The sequence below is a fragment of the Papilio xuthus genome, unplaced genomic scaffold, assembly GCF_000836235.2.
Source record: "Papilio xuthus unplaced genomic scaffold, Pxut_1.1 DF825946.1, whole genome shotgun sequence".
Lineage (NCBI taxonomy): Eukaryota > Metazoa > Arthropoda > Insecta > Lepidoptera > Papilionidae > Papilio > Papilio xuthus.
The window spans coordinates 6,899,679-6,919,029 of NW_013532703.1; the positions used below are offsets into that span (position 1 = coordinate 6,899,679).

General features: G+C 39.9%; 3 protein-coding genes across 3 annotated transcripts in view; 1 reads left to right on the forward strand and 2 right to left on the reverse strand.

Annotated features, from left to right (window-relative positions):
* LOC106123870 (nodal modulator 1) overlaps positions 1-2,968 on the reverse strand; it is a gene marked incomplete at its 3' end in the record, with an annotated part of 5,210 nt that extends 2,242 nt beyond the window's left edge. Inside the window, exons 1-9 of the mRNA XM_013320281.1 lie at positions 2,771-2,968; positions 2,216-2,602; positions 1,924-2,083; positions 1,508-1,756; positions 1,255-1,423; positions 977-1,150; positions 761-842; positions 462-682; positions 14-207 (exon numbers count right to left, since the gene is read on the reverse strand). Coding sequence (XP_013175735.1) covers positions 14-207; positions 462-682; positions 761-842; positions 977-1,150; positions 1,255-1,423; positions 1,508-1,756; positions 1,924-2,083; positions 2,216-2,602; positions 2,771-2,928 — 1,794 coding nt within the window. The remainder of the gene's footprint in view (positions 1-13; positions 208-461; positions 683-760; positions 843-976; positions 1,151-1,254; positions 1,424-1,507; positions 1,757-1,923; positions 2,084-2,215; positions 2,603-2,770) is intronic.
* A 960-nt stretch (positions 2,969-3,928) lies between these two features.
* On the reverse strand, positions 3,929-4,950 carry Bug22 (cilia- and flagella-associated protein 20). The gene is made up of 2 exons (XM_013321551.1): positions 4,480-4,950; positions 3,929-4,390 (listed from the first exon to the last, which is right to left on the reverse strand). The coding sequence occupies exons 1-2, from the start codon at positions 4,753-4,755 to the stop codon at positions 4,073-4,075; spliced, it is 594 nt and encodes a 197-aa protein (XP_013177005.1). The 5' UTR covers positions 4,756-4,950; the 3' UTR covers positions 3,929-4,072.
* A 7,077-nt stretch (positions 4,951-12,027) lies between these two features.
* Positions 12,028-19,345, forward strand: hpo (serine/threonine-protein kinase hippo). The gene is made up of 10 exons (XM_013321552.1): positions 12,028-12,556; positions 16,258-16,360; positions 16,439-16,597; positions 16,719-17,155; positions 17,232-17,341; positions 17,415-17,533; positions 17,617-17,755; positions 17,843-18,039; positions 18,080-18,166; positions 18,827-19,345. The coding sequence occupies exons 1-10, from the start codon at positions 12,423-12,425 to the stop codon at positions 18,983-18,985; spliced, it is 1,644 nt and encodes a 547-aa protein (XP_013177006.1). The 5' UTR covers positions 12,028-12,422; the 3' UTR covers positions 18,986-19,345.
* The last annotated feature ends 6 nt before the right edge of the window (positions 19,346-19,351 follow it).

Consider the following 19,351-nt stretch of genomic DNA (forward strand, 5'->3'; position numbering starts at 1 on the left):
GGGGGTGGGGGTGGGGGGCGGAGCGCACCTCGATGTCCTGGTCGGAGACGATGTGCAGCAGGTAGCCGGCCTGTTCGAATGGCGGCACGAGGGCGAGCTCCCCGGCCACGGCCACGTTGTGCCTGGAGTCCGCCCAGCAGAGCCGCGCGCTCTCCACCGACACCTCCACGCTGCCCGGCACCACGTCGCTGAACTCGTACTCGCCCTCTGACATGTAAAAATTTGTATTAAAAACACAATTTCTTGCATTCAATTTCTGATTTGAATATAATGATTTTTTATTTATTTATTTACATGGTAGACTTACAGCTAGAAAGTGACTATAATAGACACAAGATAGTTAACATATATATATTTACAAGTCTACACTTATAGCATTGGCTTAACTAATTTGTCAGTCAGCACAGGAAGCTTTTTCTTTTTGTTATCTTCCTTCTGTTTCTAATTGTTTAAGTACTAACTGTCGTTGGGCTGGGTGGTGAGGAGTGGTGCGCGCGAGGCGTAGCCGCCGTCAGGTGCGAGGGTGCGCAGACGCAGACGCAGGGTGGGGGTGGCGGTGGTTGGGGGTGTGACGTCATGCGTCACCACGCGGCCGCGCACGCGCGCACGCACCTGAGAGAACGTCACCTCCGTCACGCCGCCGCCTCGCCCCACCACCACTGACCGGCTCGCCGGGTACCATCTGCACACATACAGTTTTACTGTATTTTCTTTCAATACTTTAAAAAAAAGTTATGTACGTGTTATTATTTTTACTCACTGCAATCCATCTCTCAACTCCTCCTCGGAGACTTCGACTTTGGCCGTATAAGTGCCAGGTGCTAAGAATGTGCACCAAGTCCCTGTAAATGTAAAAACATAAAAGTGATATATTATGAATGAAATCACCAAAATCACTACGCAACTAAGTTACGCAAATCAAATATAATTTGAGGAAAACTTAATAATATATGTTTCAGATGTATATATCTGTCACCATCAGGCTGCGGCGTGACGTGGTGGAGGTGGTGGTGCGCGGCGAGCTGCACGCGGCGCTGCTCGGGCGGGGACACCTGCCCGCAGACGCGCCACCGCGCCGCCGCACCCACCACCGCGCCCGCCGGCCCCCGCGCACCCACCTCCATATGCACCTCCTCCACCTCGCACTGCTCTGCACAATGTTTCAATAACAAAATGAGACATCTCAAAACATAAGCTAAATTATACTGTGATAAATTTTATATTCAAAGTAAGCGTTTCTTGTTAAAAACTGACCATGTTGGAAGGTGAGTGTGTAGAGTCCTGGCTTGAGGGAGGGCAGTGTGAACTTGCCGGTAGCATCGGTAGTGCCGACTGGGGTGCCATCGAAGAGCACGCGCACGCCGGACATACCTTCACCCCCGGGGGCATTCAGCACTGATCCTACTACTGTGAATCCTGTCACCTGATAAAAAACGTTACTTAGGTATCATAAAATATGTTGAAACAATTTTCCTTTTCCAATTCTAGAACATTTCTCAAAACTAACCTCAAAAGCATTTTTGATGTAAATGTTATCATGTTTCACGCTAAAAGGCACACTGTCTGGCTGAATGTTGTAGCTGACAGCTGCCTGTCCGGGGGGCTTGGACAGAGCCAACAGTTTGTATTCTCCCGCCGGCACCAGTCCAAATTGAAACTCCCCTGATGCATCCGTCACAGAGTGACATATTGGAGAGTCCGGTACACCTTGCAGTAGTGCAGTATTGCAACCTTCCACACGGAACTTCTGTTTCTCCTGAAATTGTATTATTTATGTGAATAATTGTAGATAGATTATGACATAACATTATTTCAAATACAACTAATAATTTAACTTATATTTTATGTACATTTTTTTTATTAAAACTAAACTTATATTTGACTTATATTAGTCACAATTGTTTACTTGCATATGGTACTTACCACTTTAGAGTACAACAAGACATATATTCCAGCAATAGGGCTACCAAATGATGTAACTAAGCCCCCCACTTCATATCCCTTAACTGCAAGCACTCCCACAGGCAGTGCTGTGTTCCCCTCCTTCACCTGCACCACTGCTTGAGCTGGCTCCAGCTTCCATCTGGAAATACATTGCTTCATAATACTCACAAAATGCACAAGTGGCAAGTGGTAAAAGTATTCAGAGTAAGTTACTTCAATAAATTAAAAAATAAATAAATAGTAGAAGTCTAATTACTATTTTTTAACTTACTTTGAATGTGATGCTTTAAGTGTGTACTTTCCAGGGATTACTGGGGTGAAATGAAAATCTCCACTAGTTGAACTGACAGTCTCCCTAACATGTCCACTACCATCCACCAACTGCACAGTTATACCACTGGGTCCGGTACTCTGGCCAGCAGTTATCACTCGACCTGTTATACCGAAACCATTAAAGGCAAAGTTTATATCTTCTCCAGTGGAGCATTGGTCTGTTTCACCATCAACCACTAATTCCACTTGTGAAGGCTCAAAACTCCAACCAGCTGGGGGATGTACTTTTAAAATATATTCCCCGTGCTCGTACATAGGTAGAAAATAATATCCATTGGTCGGAGCGCATTCCGTTTTTTCTTTGAGAATTCCTTCTTTGGTGTACCTAAAAAAATATCAAGGTTAACGAAACCAGGTAAAATAAGTTTGAATTTACTATTTAACTTTGTACTATATTAAACAAAATGATAAAATTTTTCCATTTTAATTTATGATCTAGTTGGATTAATACGTGCAAGTTATAATCTAATTTGCAAACAAGAGGTTAACTTACAAGCCTATTTCTATTTTAGAAAAATCTAAGTTAACGTGACTTTTTACAAATCCACCACATCCGAGAATTTCGTTCGAATAACATTGGGCTACTAATGAAAGTAAAATAATTTGATACACAAAAAATAATAATTTCTTATTAGAAACAAGCGGCCCCATTTTTATAAATCATCACCAATCACCGTATAAATTATAGCAGTGTTGCCAACAAAATTTTTTACTCAGCCGTGTACAAAGAGTACAGCTGAGTTCTGCTAAAAGAAAGAGAAAAAGAGAAAAAAGGAAACATGTCTCAACATTCGCCGAATTACGCTGTTTAACTTTTTTTTAATATTATATTGAAATGATGGCAAGCTGTTTATTTCTGTCTGTGTTTAAATTGTAAAACACAATTTTTCTTGCATGTGTGTTAGATAAATTTCATTATTCCCTGCACAAATAATTGTTAATTAGCGACTATTTTCATTACTGTTCATTAAAAAGTTATTTACGTATTTTATCCATACTGCTTTCAATATTCCAAGTTGGCGCCAACCTTTAAGACTAAAGAGGTACTGGGAGACGAATTCACACTCCTAACGCTTTGAAAAGGAATTTCTATAAAAAAATAAATTATTATTTTAGATATTCGAAATCCTGTAGATTTTGTAACGGCCTTAGGGTTACGGCCGTAAACTGTGGATTTTGTCATTTCTTAGCTAGAAATTCTTAGAACACGGCAATTGCCGTAGCATTGGCAACACTGATTCATAGACATTTCTGGGACAATCTGACTGTCACTGTCGTGCTGTATTGCCATGTCATCCCAATACTCCACTTGCCAGAGACAATATAATAATTAAAAATCTTATTATAAAGTCCTAAATATTGAAATAATAACACTTAGATAACAGTTTGGGTAGTACTTTCGCCTCATGTCAAAAGCCAAGCATCACCATTTATTTATAGACTTTCTAGTGCCTATTCTTTACTCACCAATCGAGGAATACATGCCTTTTTTATACATAGTAGCAATGTCTATATTAAATTTGTAAAATTTAATAAACTTCTATATAAAGTTTTATAAAATAAAACTACGCTTTCAGATTATTTGGGAAATTAAGACAAGAATTTTAATCATATATACTTGCTAATAAGGAGTAAAAATGTAATAAACAACAAATTCAATAATAAAAGATTTTATTACTGAAGAAAACAAAACCACATATTAAAATTATATAAGAAGGATTATTTGATGCCTGACAAAAACTGAATGACTTAAACGATATGTTCTGTGCAATAATTTTTTGTAGAAAAAACATTTTCATGTAGCTACGGCAGTTTTAGTCTTATTTTGTATAGGTAAAAACAATTTAAATTCAGCAGGTAACTCGTCTTCTGAGTACAATCTATCAGAGAAGTAAACTCTTCGAATGCGACAATTTGCATGAATTTGAACACGAAGTGTTTCAACATAATTTGTTCCATATGCCCGTCGAGTGAAGTCGGCAAGGTTAAACTGGATCTGATTCCATCCCTCATCAAGTCTCATAGGCATTGTACATATAAAGGGTTTTACGCGAGTAGTCGACTGATAATTACTTGCACGGAACCTTCTCCTCACATTTTTGTCATCTAAAACCTGAAATATTCAATTGTGAATAAATTAAGCTTTTGATAATTATTATTAATAACGACATTAATGTCATCTAAATCATTAAATCAACTCACCTGGACTTCAAAAGTAAAGTATTTTTTGAGATTTTTAATAATCATAACCAAAAAAGGCAGTTTGATGCCTAAAGTCTTCTTTGGATCTGCCGGACATGTAATGTAAGTAGTGCTGACATTGGTCCCAACTATTTCTAGGACAAGACTCTGAATGTCGTTGTCTGTTATTCTCTTAATGTGACCATTACGTACTTTTTTATCCCATATTTGTAGAGGTTTACTTCCTATGCTGTAAAGAATTGAAAGAAAGCCCGACTGGAAAGTGTTCTTGAACATGGTTACCAATAATCCAGTGACGACTAACTATATACAATTCAAGCAGTCATTAAATGTTAAACTACAACTGTTTAATCAATACGGAAAATTCTTCCCGGTTACATTGCTGCTTGACAGAATGTCAGTAAACACAAGAATTTTGAACTCGGCCATTGGCCATGCGTTTGTTATCAACATGGAGTTACCATAGAAACGACATGAAAAAATGAGGTTATCCGTTATACGCAATTTTGCTCTCGGTAAAAGAATTTGTTGTCATTGCCAACTATCAAAAATTAACGATTCTAACATTCAACATTCTAATATTGCTGATGAAAGATCATCGTCGAGTACTTTTTCATGAACATCCTTAAGAATTAAATGAAGGTATGTACAAAAATTAAACGGTTACAGTTAACATTTTTCGAATAGGGAATAATCATTTTTGAAAAAATAAAAGATTGTTTCAAAAAACAATAAAACATTTTTTACGCACAAAAATTAACCAACAGTTTTACAAAAATAAAATTTTTAGGGAAGTCGGAACGTAATGCGTAATTGTGACAGCATAATTAACGTCTGTGGTTTCTCTGATTGACAGCACACGCGACGAATCAAAATCTTGCGATGCATTGAATTGTTCACAACTCATACATTTTATTTTTCTATGAAGTTGCAATCATTTTAAGTGATAATGGACTGATCTTTAATTTTTTCAACAATAGAAAATAATGGACTTTTGTGTATGTGTTTAACATTAGTTCTGCGAATACAGCTAAAATGACGGAAATCTCATCAAAGAGGTAAGAATAACTCGTTGCCTACTTTCAAGTTTCATATCTTTTAATCCTGTGTAGATATTTACCTGACATCAAAAATCCCGGAATTCGACGTGGTTCCTTTTTTTGTTAATTCTGTTTAAATTTTAGGCGGTCATTAAAATTGTCAGGAATGGAATAAGCTTTAAATGTTGAGTTAAAAATTACAAATTATAAAATCATAAAAAACTTATAAAATTGCAAAACGTATAAATAAAAATCTTGTAAAATATATTGACAGAATAATTTAAAAATAGAATACATAGATCAGTTTAATATTTTTTTTAAAACATGCATAGGCTAAAAAAAATTTACGGAAAAATGTGAAAAAAATAAAATCTTTGACATTACTTGACATTAAGACATTCATAATTTAATTCATAGAGCAAATGTTAAATAATTATTTTCTAGCCAATGTTTTGTTTGTTTAATTTGCATCAAATATTTTTATTACATATACAAATCGTAATTACTCTGCATGTGAAACTGTAGCACATAGTTACTAGTTTTGATTCATCCTTCAGATACTTTGAAGTTGAAATAGGTTATACCATTAAAATTATATACCTTGGTATATAAAGCCAGTCCAGCTAGTTGCTAGGTCTACACTGTCCACGGTATGTTTCATCCTCGCTGGGTTACTGGAGTGAGTTGTATTGTTTTTGTAGTCATTAATAGGCCTTACCACCTATTCTTATTCTTGAAATAGACAATTTTAAACTTATCTGTGACTTTAAGTACAGGATATTTGTTGTTTGGTTATTTTTAGTATTACCTGTTAATGACTAATTTAGAAATATGACAAAACCTATAACATCATAGTATTTTTTACATTTGCATTAGGAAATTAATTTCTTTATGTATAATAAAAATAAATGTATACTCCATGATAACTGCTAAATTCAATATTACAACATGTGCGGGATAAGAGCGAGACTGTACACCAAGTGCAAAGCTAATTTTGTATAGTACAATTTAAGTTTGTCATTAATAACATAACCAGCATTTGGATCAAAATAATCAATAAAGTTCAATGTAAATTAATTGATTTGCATTGGTTATTTAGTGAGAATAACATGGGTATCATTGTTGTCGTAATAATTGCTTTTTTTTTAAGTTTACTTGTAAGTTGATTGTTTAAGGTTCATATTTTTCTGTTACGGAAACACAGAGTGAAATAACTAATGTCTAGCTCATACCAGTTTCATTTATTCTTGATCAATAGATATCACAAAAGACTGTGAGGGCATTCAACCTTTGACTGCAAGAATTATTTCTTCACACAATACAACATAGCATCGGATAGCTGCGTTGTACAATAATGCGAAAATTTCTTTTCATTGTAACGGGTCACAAAATGGCCGCGACTCCCGCGCGCGGGAAACATTCCTGACAGCGCCATTGTTTCCAAGTGTTGGCGGAAATTTTAATCTAGATCGTAGCACGGGTCTTTCTTTCAGTACGGCGAGAACTATTATGTATAATGCGGCATGGTTACGACTATATAAATTTGAATACATGTATATTGTGAATTATGTTTATAGGATACTTAGGCACCATGTTTAGTCTTGATTTAATCCACATTGTAGTAAAGTTAGAGTAGAACAACAAGAGATTTACATAACTTGTAAATGCGTCAGATAAGCTATCATCGAGGTCCTTGTTACGTTCAAAAGTGGTCGGAATTCCACAGAGATTTACTCGTAGTCGTTCATAGATACAAACTTTAAAATAATGCCACAAGTCGTTTCTATTCGCCACGTTAGTTGTGCCGGGTGGGGTCGGAGGCCTTGAGCCTTCATTAAAAGGTACAACAAATGTTTTAGTTTCGCACCAGGAAGGCAAGGCGGTGCTATCGATTACGTGCGGGCTGGGGCACTTTTATGGGCAGTTGTATTGTCGTAGCCGGCACCTGCAAGGCGAGGGCCGAGCGCCGTGACTCAACCCCGCAACCGTCGGCCGGCACGCAGCGCCGCGACGACCAACGACCCATTCAACGGTATTCCGATCGGGGTCATGTTAATGAGGTTGCGCTGAATTGCATTTCTTGCAATGTACACGTTTTATAATAAATTACATAATTTAAGCAATAACGTATGTTTACATAGTTATACTATTTTTTCCTCGATATGTATAAAATACATGCAAACATTGCAGTACGGTTGCTACGCGTAACTCAGATAGGACGATTGCACAAAAGGACTGAGTGTTCCATCAATTGTTAGATTTATTGTTGAATTACGACACAACTGCTCTGGATAAATGACTAACAAAGGGTAAACGTTTCCTTAAACCAGTTTCCTTAAATAAACATGCACAACTATGTTATTGTTAATTACCTTTTATAACTCATCAACACATTCTTAACTCTAAGCTTAACGAGGAATGAATTCCGAGGACCTCCATATACGTTTTAAACTAAATTCGCTAGAGGTTTCACTTATCCAGCTTTTACTTTATTAAACTCAAAACAAGTTTCCGAACGGTAATGTTTTTATTGATGTTAAAAATAATGATTACCAACTACATACCTGATGCTTCTATATTTCGTTATTTACTAGTAATAAAAATACCGCATCATGATTAAATTAAAATTAATTTGGTGCTGTTATTTCTTTAGCATCAACAATCTTGTTTATTAATTTTCTTTTTTTACGGAGAATTTTTGTAGTCGTCTATTTTTATTATTTTTTAAACATGGAAAGGTCAATTTGGATTCTTTCATAATTTGGAGGATATCCTGTCTCCTTGTGACTGACATTAAACTAGTTCCCATCATCAAGTGTTTTTATTAAAACGTTGTCAACAAGTTCATTTTTATGGTCGACCATACTTTTGAACAGAAAAATTTATGAAAAAGTAAATCCGGCGATCTAAGTTGTTAAGAAAGGTTAGACCCGCTGAAACCTAATTTACGTAGTATACAAATCTGCAGATAAGATCTACCTTAATATAATATTATAATAATATAGTAAGTATTTAGTTAAGATGTGTTTCTGTATAATTATATTTGTAGGATTTGAAGGTACCGAGACTAGATAGAGGGCAGGTATTGCAACCGCTGAGGCACGCGCCGCCACTATATTTACGCGGGATTATTGACTTGGCGGTCCAGATACACAATGTTGTTTATAGCCGCGCCGTGTATTCCATTTCGCGAGTGCTAAATGCTAACGCGTGGGTTTGCTCGGGGTGCAGAGGGCGGTGCGGGGGGCGGCCGCAGTATTTGCTCACTTTCTGGGTCGTCGATCTTTGCTGACCCGTCGCTCGACTGCCGTGTAAGCCCTTCCCGATGACCGCTTAGCCGATCACGCCGAATCACTGTGGATGAACTTTTTTTTTGATTTAAAAGAATGTATGTTTGTTTACATGAACTTAAACTTTCTATACATTATGTGTAAAATTAAAGCTTGATTTGTTAGAACTAGACAAGAGAGTGACGCAACTGATAGCTTATATGATGACAGGCAAAACACAAACACATCCCTATGCTTCATAAAAGTAGGCTCCAGTGTTTAACTTTTAATGTTACTATTGATAAAAGAACCATTTTGGTTATTAATGTATGACTGCGCTCGTAAAATCATTTGATATGTCAAACAATTTATATGGTATCATTGCTACCGACTAATTCAGATCCATGAATACCCACACCGTCCACTTGTAAGTAGGGCAAACGACTCGGCCCACGCTACAACGTTTCGCGTGAATAGTAAAGAAATAGAATATGTAAAGTAGTTTCTTAACGTCTCAGACGACCAGGTTATTAACCAATATATCCTGAAAGTTAAAGCACTATTTCAAATCAACTCCTATTGCTACTGTTCTATTTACACACAGTAGCCATGTATACCTTCGATGTACAGGACTTACATAATCCCTGTATAAATCATATCGCGATCCTTGTCATTATCTTTGATTAAACAAAGAAAACAATATGTTTTAAACGGTCATCTTAGTCTCAGAAACCAACGGTTAGTGATTAAAATTTGATAAGATGTAATTTTGTTCTATGGCATTCATATTATTGTTGTAGTATTGTGTCCACCAATGCTGTCGGTTGTCCAGTGAATTAAAATCATGTCACTCAGTGGCGGAGCAATTGCATCGAAAGGGACGGGGATTGAAAAGACAAAAATACAAAATTCCTATACGAGGAATGCGTGGGCACGCGCCTTGGGCACAGAAATAGCCGCGTAGTGTGAGACAATCGGCGGGGGCCAGCAGACAGTGTGTCTTCTGCTGCGCCAGGACACCTCGAAAATTTACAAATATACATACATACAAACAATTTATACTGACTAGCAGATTAGCAGCGATTTCCCCATATTTACCGGCGCAATGTATAGTTACCACAAAATAATAGCGTTGACAACTAACTGACGTAACCCGAGTCCCGGTCGCAGCGCCCTTGCATCCCTTGTCACATTGGTACACTGGGATTAGTTGAAATTCTTAGAAATGCGCGATAACATAATTCTGTGCCACATAAAGAGATTTAAGAAAATAGGAAAACTAAGAAGGCTAACGCAAAGTCGCGTGACCGAGAGGCCTTACTCTGGAAGCGATCAACCTAAATTTACATCAAGAGTAACTTAGAGTCTCTCAGTGGCAACGATATAGTCCCCACTAGAAGACATTGTCCTTGTCTAGACTGATGTTCTTATAACTAAAAGTATTTCTGAATGTTTCCGATATAAAGCCGGCTATAAATATTTATATTTTTGTTATTAGCCACAAATCAATCAATGTCATAAACTAAAAATATTACTACAAGCTGCTTCACAGACCTTTAATAATATTAGTAATATGTAAGTGGCCTGTAAAGTCATTTTTTTATGCTATTGACATTCTCACAAGAAGACATCCGCGGCATGATTCACCGTCATGCCACGCCGGTCTGCGAGCAACCGGCCTGGTCATTGGGTGCATGGAGCGCGCGTTTTACTGCTTAAAATGTATTTATTGGTCCGAAACCAGACTAACAGGAAACTATTTTACATATAGTCGTCGGTGCTAATATTGCTACAATATTTGCTAATACGATTATTAATATACTTTTTATAACTGTTTCCAAACAATTATGTTTGCTATCTTGTTTGGTGTTCTTAAGAACATGGAAAAATTGAGTTTATTTTCTCGACACTTTTATACCGTTGCCAATAATGATAATGCTTACAGAAGCTTAGAGAATGTTTATTAGTTGTTAGCATCAGGTTAGAGATTATCTCGTTCTTCCAGTACATCGGTAACCTAAGACGTCCTCCAAACCGGATCCGAGTCGCTTCTTGCAAGGACTTCTGCAAGGTGACCTGCTACATGTTAACCAGACAAATGTTTAATTAAGATGATTAATACATTGACTAAAAGTAATGTTTTTATTTTTGATTTTATGCGTTTATGGCAGAAAAACAGTCAAAATATTATATATATGGTACCTATGCTTTAACATAGATGAGGCGGCAGGCAGAATAATAGATGCGCCTGAGGCACCTCGATATGATCTACTGACGGCTGCGCTCGTTTCTTATGAAATAGGTCACCTACACATTGACATATAGACACATTGCGATGAATTTCTCAATTAACAAGTGCTATCACCCAAGCGAGCTATTGCGAAAGTGATTCCAAACGGTACAAATCAGTGTGATTTAAATAACAAAAATCAAATATTTACAATCTATCGTAGCGAGGATCAACCAGATGCTGATAAAAAGGTCATCACGTAAAGCTAAGGATCCGTATGTATTTATAGACGACCAACACGCGGCAGACTCGCTCGCAGCCAAGCCCAACGGCATCCGATGCGGTGAAAAACTCTCGCTTCCTGATTTATGACGGCTTTGCGACCGCTCTGAAGGCGAACGGTTAATTGGAGCCATAAATCATATTAGAAGCAATACGGATACAGTTACAGTATCAACCACGGAAGGTGTGTTGCTCGATGTGCCTCGAAATAGCAACACTAACAAGTTTGCACTTATACATATTTATTATGGGAAGACTAAAAAGTAGTAATAAGAGTTAATTACCATTCATCGACCTGTTTCATATTCATCCATTATGAACGTATATCGACCTAAATAACTACCTCCCAAAAATCCGTCTTATTAAATCAATACAGTTGACGTAAATGTTAGAATAGGATAGAGCAGGTAGGATTTTTTTCTATAGGATTTATCTGTTTACTTGAGATTTCATAAATAGAGGATTGACTTTTTATTTTGATCATTTTAAGCTATATAAAGATAGCGCTTGTGAACAAATGCAGCTTGATTGCAGAGTTAAAATTGGCAATGAATTTATTGAAATCTAGAATTTTTACAATTATTATACGGCTTGGTTTTTGTTTGAGTTCAATCAAGTTTGTTTTAAAGTAAATCTGAGATATTTTATTCGGTGTGTGCATAGTGAGATTACAATGGCGTTTGCCGCGACCGCGATCGCGCAGCTCAGCGTAAGCGTGGTGCTTTAAAGGCAGTCTTTTGAGAGACGTCGCGAAGGGAGTTCGTCTCGCGATCTCGTGCCTCTGCTCGCCGCACCACATTGGTTACACTCGTTTATTTTGGGATTTCAGTTTTGTTAATCGTTTTCGGATGATCTTGTTTGACGTTACATAAAGATTTGGCATTCGACTGTGACTTTGTGAGCCACCACCATGCCATGTGTTGGTTGCGACATGTGGGATATTTTAGATTTTTAATATTGAGTTACTTTTTAATGTCGTCACACATGGCTACTGTTTAATAACAATATTGATCTTGACAAATGTGATTGAAAAGGATAAACGTAGTGTTTCTTAGTGTTGTGTCATCGTGAAGTAAGTTGAGGATTCCTTTGTGCGTGGTGTGATTGCAATGTCGTTGCTCAATGGATGCTGAGGGTCGGCTGGTGTTTTGGAAGAGCGGACTGTGGGAGGGTGGTGCGCCCACGCTCACCTGCAATACTTGCAAAAAGCGCCGCGCAGACAGGATGACCGCCAACGAACGCATCACGTCGCAAGGGTGAGGCCTACTCCAAGGACCCTTGTCTTTTGTCCTTCATGGTATTACTAGTACAGTTGCAAACTGAGGTAGATTTCCTCAATATAATTCAATTAATTTCATTGTGTTTATTACATGTGTACACTGATTTAAAAAGGTGGCCCATCGGATTTTCCGTGATATTTGTTTGGTTTGGCTCGATAACAAGAATCTGATAAGGGATTCAGTTTTGCTAAGTTTATTTTAGTAAGCCCTTCATCCTGGCGATAGGAATGCGTGCTTACGTTGTCACATTTCTCTGTTCCATGAATCACTAGTTCGAGGTAAACGCGCTCTCCACATTCCTTGACCCCGCTCAGTTTCCTCGATTACTGAAATCGTTACAACCCGGTTTTTTAGTCCTACCATGTAATATTGTGACGTAGATTTAGAATTCTGAGTAATATTTTCCTTGTCTTTTTCGTCATGCAAATTGTTCCCGCTCTTGTTCTTACCAATAATCTTATCCATGTGCGGACTAGCGTCTAATGTCTTGTGAGTTTCTAATTTAGCACACCGCAGAGGTTACTGTTAATAATTATGCTAAGTTAATCAATAATTTTATGAAAACTAGGCGCTAGTACTTTAATTTTCAACGAAAAGTTTAAGTTCACGTCTTTATTTATATTTTAAAACAATATAGTGATCTAATTTACATTCCTCGTAAACTCGTATTGATATGGACAGTTTCTCTTAAGCTAAGCAGCCTTGTGACGTCATATATATATATGTTATTTCCCCGTAATCAGTAGATATATGAGTGTACAAGTTTATGTTTGCGCAGCTGGTGGTCAGGCCGGCAGGCAGGCAGGCGGTCAGCTGTGGCCGAGCAAGCGCATCACTATGTGTTTACATACGCCACATGCCTCGTGACCCGTGTTTATATGTCTTATTAGGTGTTTTATGTTAATTACCAATATATAATTACTATTTGTACTATGCTTTTTACTAGAACTAACTAGTTGTTCTCTCCTGTTCGTTTTTAATGACTTTGATTTACGATATCTATGTAAGTATCGGTCGCTTTCGTAGATGTAGTAACAATATATCAAAGAAACAATTTTTTTTATTACTGCCGTTAAATTAAGAGAAAACAAGATATTGCATTTAATTACATTCGGTTAAAAAAGCAATCACAAATTTAATTTGGAAAGCAACTTGAAAGTATAAAAAAGACATTTCTTTGTCCTCAATTAATATATGTATGAAACATTTCCCTGGCGTTGTGTGAGTTTTGTTAATGCGTCACAGTACAGTTAGGTTGAGAATGTATCAATTTTTGCAGACTAAGGCAGTAGCCGTGGGAAAGGCAACGCATCGACTGAACTTGATCAATGTTGTATTTAGATAAAATTACCCTCACGTATATGCTATATAATTCCTAACTATAGATATCCAATGAACAACCGACGAGTACGATAAGCGAGTAAACCAAGATATTATGTTACAAAATCCCGTAAAACATTATTAATGTCTTTTTCCTTTAATTAAAGCTAAGTACTGTAGTTACTGTTATTATGTGGGAATACATTTGTTTGTGATACAGTTATACAATGTAGGTTATTTTTTGTTACAGCTCGATTTGTTTTATTCTGTTTTTCGAACATTTTACTTGAAATATGTTATAGTCGTATGACATTTTTTACGCTATGACCCGGTCTCGCGACGACCAACACCCTTGACCTTGCAGCCTCATAATGTTTGCTCGTTGAATTTGCTTCAATAATTAATTTGATGATTATCTTTGTAACGATTTAAATAACATTACCTTCAAATATAAGTAAATAATCTGAATTAGGATAGGATAATCACCCATGTCGCCATAACTCACATTTAATAAACTTCATCTTCTGTTAGATTTTTTCTACGAACAATCCTCTCCTTACACAATGGTTTTGCACATCCCAATGGTTGATGAGGATACTGGTGAAATATAATACTTGACAGATGAAAATGTAATCTAGCATAATGTTTAACATCTTAATGAGATGTTGTGGAAGTGTCGCGACGGCAGCCGTGGCGGTGCGGTCTGGTCTATAAATACTGTTGTGTTTCCGCAGCGGTCGCCGGCATCGCGAGCCACTGCAACATCCTAGTCCGGAATACCGCTCCTCTACCTGTAGCTCTAACCTATAGTTGTAACCCAAACCATGAAACACTTCCATACAATTGCTTCTTCATATTACATGGCATGGAAGCTTTTGCCAGTGTCTCTTTTTTCCTTTTTGAATAATGTTTCTATTTTTTAAAGTTCCATTCTCGAAACTCCTACTAAAGGAAAAGAAGTAAAATATTATAAACCGTGTTTTACTATATAACGACTTATTTTTAAACCTAACACTATGAGGATTTCTTGTTTTGTTGATGATTTTATTTATAGAAAAAACATGTGTTATGACTGCGGCCCTCACCGACTTCGACTCAAATCGCACCATTTGGTATCATAATATAAACGAGGATCAATCGGGTGGCAGTATTTTCGCCTTTTTAGATTTAATTTAAACCAAACTTTAAGCTAAGATTGGGTGGCAAATTGCTTTGAGTTACAGTTGAAGTTGACGATCTTTAGTTTGGGTAATCGTACTCTAAACATACTCTTGTTTTTAAGAAAAAATACAATAACAAATGTGTGCAGCGGCAGTAACAATGATGCCCGGAGGCTGAGCGATAAAGCTGTATGTTGTTAATTATCCGTGCGGAGTTGCGGTGTATGCCCCCCGCCGGTCAGGCCCCCGCCGTCTCACCAGAGCACAGCACGTGTCGCGCGATTCGCTCCGGCTAAGGCTCACTGCCCGCATGCCAACGATTACGCATTGTCCTGCAATTAGCGCATTCCGTTTTTTCTGATAATATCTTATTAATAAATTATGTATTCTTTGTTAACGAAAGGTTTCATATTTTAATTTTAGTTTTCAGTTATTGGTTGTTCATGTGCCGTTTGCCTTTTTACTAAAGATACCTAAAGAGTTGTGATAATAAATTGCCAATTTTACAAAACCTGTATTTATTTCTATATCCATTTATAGTAGGTCAGACAAATTGCATCATATTAGTATATGCCACCCATACACTAATACATTATGACATTATAGACAAATGATATGTCAAAGGGGACATAAAAACTGTCCGCCCGGGACCCACGCAGCGTGATAAGCGGTCACTGACACACAGATTGATTGTCATCAGTTTTATATGGTTCTTCTGTTAATGTGATATGTTTAGTGAGCGGGCAAGTTACGTAATTATTATCGACTTTAGCTGATTATGTAGTATGCTTTGTAAGTGGTTACATCCTACTCTGTGCCCTATTATCTTAGTCTATGGTAGGGGATAACCAGTTTCTAGCGGTTTCTTGATTAGAAGTCCAGGATCAATGATCGGTCTGTAGCTTTAACTGTATAGTGCTACTTCATAATTATAGATTATACATAAACAAAGGTTAGTGGCTAAATATTTATTGGATGACGTGTGGCACACTCAATTGTTCGCAAAGACCGATATGTTTGCGCAAATCATACGTCTACGTGTGTAGGCGGAATGTGATTATATTTTATGTCATTGACTTTGCACTCGATCACATAGCTAAACCAATGCGTCTCATTTGAGATTTTAAAAAAATACAATATTTTTTAATATAGAGATAAGGTGAAATTGGTCATATAAGGTATTATTTGTTGTTTCAGTGAACTGAAGAAGCTATCAGAAGAGAGTCTGACGCGGCAGCCGGAAGAGGTGTTCGACATCATCTGCAAGCTCGGCGAAGGCTCCTATGGCAGCGTTTACAAAGTAACTGTCTTCATTTGTGCAACTTTCGAACGTTGTGTGGTTCTGCTCTCTCTCACACAGATGTACTGTGCGTTGCAGGCGTTACACAAGGAGAGCGGGCAGGTGCTGGCCATCAAGCAGGTGCCGGTGGACACTGACCTGCAGGAGATCATCAAGGAGATCTCCATCATGCAGCAATGCGACAGCCCCTACGTCGTGAAATACTACGGCAGCTACTTTAAGAACACAGACTTATGGGTGAGCCGTCACAACTGTGCTATAATTACATCCCAACAATGTATTTAAGTCGTTAAAATCAAAATACTTTTTATCGGCAGACGCGGCTTACTTGTATAAAGTGGTACGATGGTTTTTGCAGATTGTAATGGAATACTGTGGCGCAGGCTCGGTGTCGGACATAATGCGGCTGCGCAAGAAGACGCTCTCCGAGGACGAGATAGCGACCATCCTCATCGACACGCTGAAGGGGCTGGAGTACCTGCACCGTCGCCGCAAGATACACCGCGACATCAAGGCCGGCAACATCCTGCTCAACACCGAGGGTCACGCCAAGCTAGCGGACTTCGGCGTCGCCGGACAGCTCACCGACACCATGGCCAAGCGCAACACCGTCATCGGCACGCCCTTCTGGATGGCGCCCGAGGTGATACAGGAGATCGGCTACGACTGCGTCGCCGATATCTGGTCGCTGGGCATCACCGCCCTGGAGATGGCCGAGGGCAAGCCGCCCTACGGCGACATACACCCCATGCGCGCCATCTTCATGATACCCACAAAGCCGCCGCCCTCCTTCAGGTGCCCGCCTCGCGTCCGCTCGCTCACCTCCCCCCATCTCCCCCACCATGCTCAAACTTGCTCGATCTGTTCGCAGGGAACCCGATCAGTGGTCGCCCGAGTTCATAGACTTCGTCAGCCAGTGCCTCGTCAAAAACCCCGAGGAGAGAGCCACCGCCGAGTACCTGCTGACCCACGAATTTATCGGTTAGTTGTTTTCCCGCGACATTGTGCTCGAACGCATCCAGTCACGCAATACTTACACGTCCACAATGGTCAGGTAACGCGAAGCACCCGAGCATCCTGAGCACGATGATCGCGGAGGCGCGCGAGATCCGCGAGAGCCAGGCCTTCCGCAACGCGCAGCAGAACTGCAACAACGCCAAGACCTTCGGCGCGGTGAGTGCGCGACCTTCTGCTGCAGTGCTGCAGTGCTGCAGTGCTGCAGTATCACGTAACGTAACGCGCGTGTCGGTGTGCAGGGCGACGCCTACAGCGAGGCCACCATGAAGCAGCGCGACGGCACGCTGGTGCCCGCGCGCGACGGCACCGCCACCGCAGACCTCGCCGCAGACCTCGGCACCATGGTCATCAACGAGCCCGACCTCGCCACCATGAAGAGTCAGTACCGTCGCATCCCGCCCATCCCCTCGCCCCCAGCTCTCAGCTCGCACCTCCACCGTACTCACTGTGCCATCTCTGCCGCAGGGCACGACACGGACCCCATGGACACGAACCGCCCCAAGTACCGGCCGCTCTTCCTCGAGCACTTCGAGAAGAAGGAGGTCAGCCGCGCCAGCAACGGCACCCTCGCGCACTCGCCGCCGCCCCCGGACGACGCAGCGCGGTCAGCACCACCTCCTTCCACCTCCACACCTCCCCACCTCCACACCTCCGCGGTGAGCGTGTCGGCTAACGTGCGGTGTTGTATGTTGCAGCGCGGAGGCGGGCGGCGCGGCGGGCGGGGGCGCGGGCGCGGGCGCGGGCGGGGGCCTGCAGCGAGCGCTCGTCGAGGAGGGCAACTTCGAATTCGTAAGTCAGCTGCACGTCGTCGCCCTCCTGCCGCTCGCACACGCGCACCTCCCCGCCCACACCACCGCGCACCACCCCGCGCACACCACCGCGCACACCACCGCGCAGCGCGCCCGTAAGTCCGCAACACCCCCACACACCCCCCGCCACGCCCCCCTGTATATGTGTACCCCACCCCACCCCGCACAAGCTATGTTGAGTTGATCATCTTAAAATATTCTCTGCTTGTTGCTATTATCATTGTAATAACAAATACTTCATTTGATGCTAATATCTTTATGTATTTATTTACTCCTCCCGTAACCACAACATTGTGTGTCGTCTTCTAATTCCTAATCTTTCTTTTCTTGTATTTATAAGAATTTCTTTGTATATATTATGATATTGTCACCCTCTTTTGCGGACTTACGGGGATAAATGTTTATTATTTAGATGTATATTATAGTATGTATTCGAACATTGTTTGCCAACCGTTTGTTGTTTAAGAGAAAGAGGAGCTGAGGGGAAACAAAAATATTTAATTATTGCAATCTTTGATTAATAAAAAAACTGAAATGCAATAAGTTGCAGTTCCTTCATAAGCGAATGGTAAAATAAAAGAGGATGGAAGGGAAGTGGTGTAAGGTGTAAGATGTAAAGTGTAAGGTGTCGGTTGTGCAGCTGGCGTACCTGTCGGAGGGCGAGCTGGAGGCGCGCATGGCGCGGCTGGACGCGGAGATGGAGGCGGAGATCGAGCAGCTGCGCGCGCGCTACGACCGCAAGCGCCGCCCCATTCTCGACGCCATTCATCTCAAGCGCAAGCGCCAGCAGAACTTCTAGCCGCGCCCTAGTGCGGGACACGCCCCCCCGCCACCACGCCACGCCCCCAACCGGCATCCTACAGCTAGCTTCAAGTAACAATGCAAAATACATTTATATAGTTGACCTCGCTCAGTGTATACGGAGCTCATACTTATAGAGATTTACAAATAGCTCGCACTTTTATACTTCCACTTTGATAACTTGAAGCCAACTTGAACTATTTATAAAATGATAATGCAGAGCGCAGTAATGTCTGATGACAACGAAGGTGCACGGCCTCCAGTTTTTTGCTTATTAGTTTTACAATTTCTAATAGAGTTGTACAAAACTAGCCAACTCTGTATTGTGAGATGAATTTAATCATTTATTTTCAATGTTGGTGAA